The sequence below is a fragment of the Amphimedon queenslandica genome, unplaced genomic scaffold (assembly GCF_000090795.2).
Source record: "Amphimedon queenslandica unplaced genomic scaffold, v1.1 AMPQUscaffold_12981, whole genome shotgun sequence".
Lineage (NCBI taxonomy): Eukaryota > Metazoa > Porifera > Demospongiae > Haplosclerida > Niphatidae > Amphimedon > Amphimedon queenslandica.
Genome location: NW_003546783.1, coordinates 33040 through 39726, shown reverse-complemented (window position 1 = coordinate 39726; position 6687 = coordinate 33040). Strand labels below are relative to the sequence as shown.

At 38.5% G+C, this 6687-nt stretch overlaps 1 protein-coding gene and 1 long non-coding RNA gene across 2 annotated transcripts; one reads left to right on the top strand and one right to left on the bottom strand.

Annotated features, from left to right (window-relative positions):
• Window positions 1-2582: 2582 nt before the first annotated feature.
• Window positions 2583-6079, top strand: LOC109585946 (uncharacterized). Its single transcript, XM_020002097.1, has 3 exons — window positions 2583-2855; window positions 4296-4447; window positions 5440-6079. Exons 1-3 carry the CDS (start codon window positions 2775-2777, stop codon window positions 5540-5542), a joined length of 336 nt encoding a protein of 111 aa, XP_019857656.1. The 5' UTR covers window positions 2583-2774; the 3' UTR covers window positions 5543-6079.
• On the bottom strand, window positions 3394-4063 carry LOC109585947 (uncharacterized). The gene is made up of 2 exons (XR_002186740.1): window positions 3832-4063; window positions 3394-3777 (listed from the first exon to the last, which is right to left on the bottom strand). It is a non-coding gene; the product is annotated as an uncharacterized LOC109585947 (long non-coding RNA).
• Window positions 6080-6687: the final 608 nt, after the last annotated feature.

Sequence of the window (6687 nt, the reverse complement as noted above, 5' to 3'; positions counted from 1 at the left end):
TCCTGAAAGGGGCGGGGCTTCAGAGCTTGGAGTAGGAGCGTCAGAAATGGGTGTGATCTCAGAATCCGGCTCTTCAATTATATTGACATCAGGTACCGGAGGTGAGAGAATATCGATGGGCGGGGCTGGTGTAGGCGTGGCAGGAGTAGGCGGTTCCTCGTGTATCGTCTCTTGCTCTGAACTTGTTTTACGATTTGGTCTCGAGGATCGGTTGGGGGCGTGGTCGGTTGGACTCGACTCAGATCTGAAGTAACATGATGTTGATATAGCAAACAAAGGCTGCATCACCACTAGATACAAGAATATAATAATGATACAAGAAATGAAACAAGAAAAATTGAGAAAAAAACTTTAAGTAAAAATGTACATGTACAATGTATTACAGTATAGCAAGGCTGCAAGTCTTGGCAGCCATCTTGAAGTGGGGTGAATCCTACTTAGTAACGCTACTGCCTTACTAACTACCGTATGCTGAGAAACATTTAGACTATAATTTTTTATTAGATTTTGCATTTCTTTGCTCCATCATGAAATGTACATGTACATGTAAATGTACACGTAAAGCTACATGCATATCTTCATGGCGTAATGAAAATGCCAAAAATATCCCAGACTATCAGAATAAAAATGAAATTGATAATAATGCATTACCTGATCTACAGAACCAGAATCTAACAGTTCCATCTAAATGACTAAGAGAGAGGGAGGGAAGAGATAAATATTGATAGTACCAGAAAAGAAGAATCTCTCATATTATACATGTACATGTACTTTTACATAGTATATGTACATGTACATGTACATGTATGTTTTTTAAATAATTTTACAGGGTCTTTGGCCCAATTTTTGAGCAGAACCATGTGGAAAACCCTGACACTGTTACATGTATGTGTGCATGTATATGTACAATACATGTACATGTAAGTAATTACCCAGTCAGTATAAGATCTGTCCAAGGATCTGGTGATTCATCTCCCCATCTACCACCTCTCAATGGCCATTGCTATAAATTAAATACAATATTAAAACATGATCATTATATGCAATTAATAATATATACTGTACAATGTACTTTGGTTGATGCTGGAGTGTGTGGTAGCAACCGATCTTCAGTGAGTGACCTCCTACCAAACAAAGATTACATGCTGCTTTATAAAGCACAGATTAGTAAAAGTCTATCATGGGTTGTACTTTAGTAGTATTACAATACAAGCAAGTATAAACACAATATCAGAAATAAAAAATGTCCTCATCCTTCATTAGGTGACTACAGTACATGTATTCTAATATACATTAAAATTCAGTAAAAATCCAAATTTGATCGGAATCCGCTCAAGCTTTCTACGCAACATAAGTACAGGTATAGGTATCAGGAAAAATAATAAAAATAAAAAACTCTGTCCTTTTCATTTTTGGCGAAATTTGGCCCGTGACCCTGTACCTTTGCCCAATTTTGGAGCAAATTAAAAAATTCGTAAAAAATCTAATTTTGATTGTATCAGCTCAAACTTCCTACACAACATAAGAGCATGTACATGTATATGCATCAGGAAATGCAATACACAAAAATTCAAACCTTGCCATGTTTGAAGAAATGGAATCTATGGACTATGGTACCCAATAACAGCTGATGAAAGTCTCATGGAGAAATGAATTTACCTACTAACAAACAATTGGAGGTGGGTTCAACATAATTATTGAGAGTCTTCTCTCTTGCCTTTCACGTCTAACTGGAACATCACGCTAATGTTTAATATGAAGTGACATACTGTAAACGTACATATCTCTGATTTGGAAATAGTATAGCTGGCCGTAAAAATCAAGATGAAAATGATACACATTTTTGAATGTACATGCACAATTAATAAAAATTGATAATGATAATGTCCACCCTTCATTAGAGTCTACATGCCCACCTTCCTTAATTAATGCCACGTCTCATTATAAATGCACCGATGCATGTAAATGTATGATACACCTCATGTTCAACCTCAGTCATGCTACATTTCAAATGTATTAACTAGTTACCTAGCCTCCTGCACCTGGTTATGATTATGTCTCTTTAACTCCAGGCTCCTGTTACTCGAGACTAGCTAATTTCCTCATTGTACTGTCTCTGGTAGTGGTAGACGCTCAGGTAGCCGTCAGTGACAATAGCTCAATCAGACGACATTTTGAAGAGGGGCATGGCCTACTTCAATAAAAATAAAATAAAAATTCGATTTTATTCATAATTAATTATGTTTAATAGTGATGGGCAATTCCAGAAATTTGCATTCGATTCCGATTCTGAATTCTTTTGAGACTGGAATCGATGGAATCGAATACCGATTCCGAGTATTACATCTGCGCATGCGCAAAGCCACGTGGTATCAATTACAGCAATAAAAATGCAATAATGATGAATAATTGAGGTATTAACTACTGATTAATTAACTATTTTTAATATTAAAGGGTGTGGCTGGGTGTGGTCTGATTCGGAATCGTTTCAAACGATTCCTACTTCTCTTTCGATACGAGTACGATTCCATTCGGAATCGAAGAATCGAATACTCCGGACTCGGAATCGCCCATCACTAATGTTTAATAACTGCATTGCTTTTCATAAAGAAGTCTTCTTGGTTTTGCTTGACTATCAGTATCTCCCCGGACCCTCAGCCACTAGCTAGAGGCTGCGTCCTTACCACAATCCCTCCAACACTTCCTTCATACTCTTCATATATCAAGGATTGACCGTCATGTCTTCAATAAGGAACAGCACTGCATGACTTCAGATGTACAAGGGCAAGAAATGGAAGACCTACTTCTTTAAAGTGACTGGATCTACTTACTTACATTATTTCGGGGAGAGTAAGGTACGCATATTGATCCTTAAGAGTGCTTTGTAGCAGACAGCATACATTGTATGTGGTGTTGGTATTATTTATGTATTTAAGGACTTTATAATTGTTGTTTTTATTTGAGAATGTATATATTTGTAATAACAGGTTCAGTTGTGGTTGTTGTTTTCCATCATACTTTGCAGACATTTTTTGAGCATTTGTAGTCCAACACTTCATAACTGTTTTTTATTGGGAGTGGGAGTGAGACAGAGGGAGAGAGAGAGAGGGGGGAAGTGAGGTATATACCGTATATAACACTTTATTTTTGCAGCGCTTTATTTTGGCAATTTTGCTGTAAAATTGTAATCAGCGGTTTTTAATTTTGCGATTTTTGTGTACACGTGCATTACTGAGCATGCGCATTAATGATTGGTGGTTTTAATATTGGTGATTCTGCTATACGGTATGTTTACAAGTATGACTTGTATAATAGTGAGTGGGCGTATCAAAGGCACCGCCTGTGGTTACAAATGTGATGTAACACAGCTTTCATTTGTAACACTCCCTGCGGTTTTATTTGTAGCCCTGTGGGTTGACAGAAAAAATCTCTTAAAATAAAATATAAGAAACAACATTATTGTACAGGTATTATAAGCTGAAAGTCAACTGTCAATAAAGCTTGCAATAAAGTCTGGCCTAGGTCCAGTGGCCCGCGGGAACGGACAGCGGGTACAAAGTCGGAACAATTGTGAGTCTCCGGAGTGCAGAAAACTTTAGATCGATTCACAGACCAATAATCCATGCAGGTAGAGTTTCACTGCTTTCCTTCCGCGTTGAAATCAATGGTTGACTAAGCCTCAATAATAAATATAGATGGCCGGGGAAGGTAAGATCGATACATGGCCGGTCAGCAAGCGCAGGATCTCTGTTCTAGACCTCTTCCAGACATTATAGCCTGAAAATAGTAAGATTATGTCAACCTAAAGCCTGAATCAGTCGGTAAAAGTACCTTTTTGTGAGCCTCCTGTCCTCCATTGCTACCATTTTACCACGAGGTGTGGTGCTACTGAGCATGCGCATTGGCGCGCGCCTTTGATACGCCCACTCACTACTACATAAATATGTTGATAACACCCCCGCTGCGGGATACATTGCATTTGTATGACCTCGCCCTCGGGCCTGCGGCCCTCGGGCTCGGTCATACAAATGCAATGTATCCCTAGCGGGGGTGTTATAACGTTTACTTAAAGTCAATGTAATGTAATTTTTAACACTAAGTTACTGGTACACTGTACATGTACATCAAGCCTTTAAGCCTACCACCATATACATGTATAAACCAACCTTTATCTGATAAAGAGAGAGAGAGAGATGGCCTGTGTCATTCTGCTGTTTAGCAAATGTCTGGCAGTGAGAAAGAGAAAAGGATCAAGTGTCAATGTATTGTTTCATAAACATGACTCATCCTGTTAGGCCAGTGAACCAAAAGATCAAATATTCCTCACTGCAGTATCTGCTGTTGAGCAGTTGAGGTCCCTTCAAAAGCTCCTAAAAATGGCAACTTTGTATTCGAAGTCTGTCACTCTGGCAAGAGCTCACCTTGGATCATCAGTGCTGATAGTGAGGTTAGTAGCAGTTATTATCAACATGTTGCTATAGAACTGATGACTGTGATGTGTAGAGTGACAAATGTACATGTACATGTTGTTAGCTGTTGGTCACTCTCACTCTCAGGTCTTTTATAAAAAGAGTGTCATTGACACACAATGTAATCCACTTTAAGCAGAGAATAACTGATAGTAACTAGCACACCTCTTATACTGTTCTAATTTTAGTGTGTGCATGTGCATAAAGGTAGATTTATAATATGACATTAGGCCAGCGTACCATCAATTTTTAATCAAAAGTGTGGGCGATTTGACCTCTTGATGCATGCTTTCCCTGGAATAGAACCAGATTCTAGTCTAGCGTCAATGTAACGTCAGGACTTGCATAATATTGTAAATCCACCTTAATATGTTATGCATGTAGCATAAAAATATACATGCAAGTAGATGCATGTATATCTTCTGCATTTGAGATAACACTATTTTAAATGCCATTTAATTAGCATTGACTCTTTTTAATAAACAAAATAAAATTTTGCAATTCTCCTTTCAGAATTACCAACTATACATACATGACCGTGTACATGAACAATACATGTACATGCATACTGTAGCTAAACCTCATGACTATGATGACTTAATGTCACATGATGTATATGCAGGGGCGTAGGCATAGGAGGGGCAGGGGGGGCAGCTGCCCCCCCACTTTTATTGACATGGGGGCTATGCCCCCCCCCCACTTTTACTTCACTGGCTTTTTTGAAGATTACACCATTTCAACTCAAAGCATATAATACCAATAAGCATTTCATAATGATAATGCACCAAGTCATTCAAGTCAATTTTAATTTTCCTTAAATGCATGGTTAGCTACCAGCTGAACTAATTCAAGTTAGAAAGAAATATTTAAATTTTATTGTGAGAAATTGCATGTATCATTGTCAACTGTGTGCGGTGCCTGCCCCCCCACTTTTCAATAGCTTCCTACACCTATGATATGTCCTTATTAGGAGGAGAGACGTGACTGGATGGAGACCATTAAACAAAACAGCACCACAATGCTACACAACTCACAGATCAAGGACATCCATCAAGGAAACAAAACCATTTTAAACCATGGAGGACCTCCCTCATCCCAACCGGGACATCACCAAGGCCACGGGTCAGCTACCATGGCAGCCAATAGATCCCCTAGTATGTATCAGAGAAGCTCATTACAATATGCTGCAACAGTATGGAACACACACACAGGTGCTACACAAGGTCGTAACTATTCAGAAACAGCTGTACAACCTTATCCACATAATAATCCACAGTTCCTGTCCCTAGGAGGGACAAGAGGAGCTTATGTAGGAGGAGGAGGAGGAGACTCGTATCAATTAACACAATCATTACCTTCCTCACCTTCTCTCTCACCCACCTCTCTGATACCTCTCACTCCACCTGAGATACAGCCCTGCCCTCCTGAGATGCAGCCATGCCCACACGAGACTGAACTACAGCCATTTCAAAGACCGATGTCCTTGTCCGACCGTCCACCAATGCCTGAGCCCTGTCAATTGATAATGGCAGGACCTCCGGCAGAGTATTTGGATCTGGTACAGCTTAATTATGCCAGCTGGGAGTAAGAGGATAATAGAACATAATGATGGAGGTTAGTTAGCTTCCTCTCTCTCCTCCCCCCTCTCTCTCTAAGACCATTATTGTGACTTCAAATTTTTAATTAGGGCCATTTTTAGAAAATGCCAAAATTTTGAAAATAAATTATCTTTGAAATGATAAGAAAGAGACAGAGATACATGTAGAAAGCAATGGCTAGATTACATGTATAATGTTATACATGTTGTTACAACTAGAAAATATAACAAACACGTAGTAACAATATACATGTATATGTACCATTTAAATATGCATAAGTATAATGCACATGTGAATGCCTGTATATGGTACATGTACATGTACGTGTACCATGCATATGTACATGTACATTTGTATTGGCCATCAAATCTACAAGTACTTTTGGAATGGGCATACAATCATGGTACATGTACATTATGTAAGTAGCTGTACAATGTATGCTAAGTGATCTTATTACATGCACATTCATGATGAAAAATGATTTTATTGACTGAAATATGAGCCATGTTTGCTTGTATAGCCATGAAATATTAATTATTAATAAGCTCTATTGTGCTGCAAGGACCCTTAACATTGTATAGCATGAATCAATAACAAGTACCGTATAGCGCTTTAATTTG

Bases quoted from the DNA above. Each gene is read 5' to 3' on its own strand.
- LOC109585946 (XM_020002097.1), top strand. From the start codon at position 2,775: ATGTACAAGGGCAAGAAATGGAAGACCTACTTCTTTAAAGTGACTGGA. The intron at 2,856-4,295 runs GTACGCATATTG...TCATCCTGTTAG, and splicing joins ATTATTTCGGGGAGAGTAAG to GCCAGTGAACCAAAAGATCA. The intron at 4,448-5,439 runs GTTAGTAGCAGT...TGTCCTTATTAG, and splicing joins TCATCAGTGCTGATAGTGAG to GAGGAGAGACGTGACTGGAT.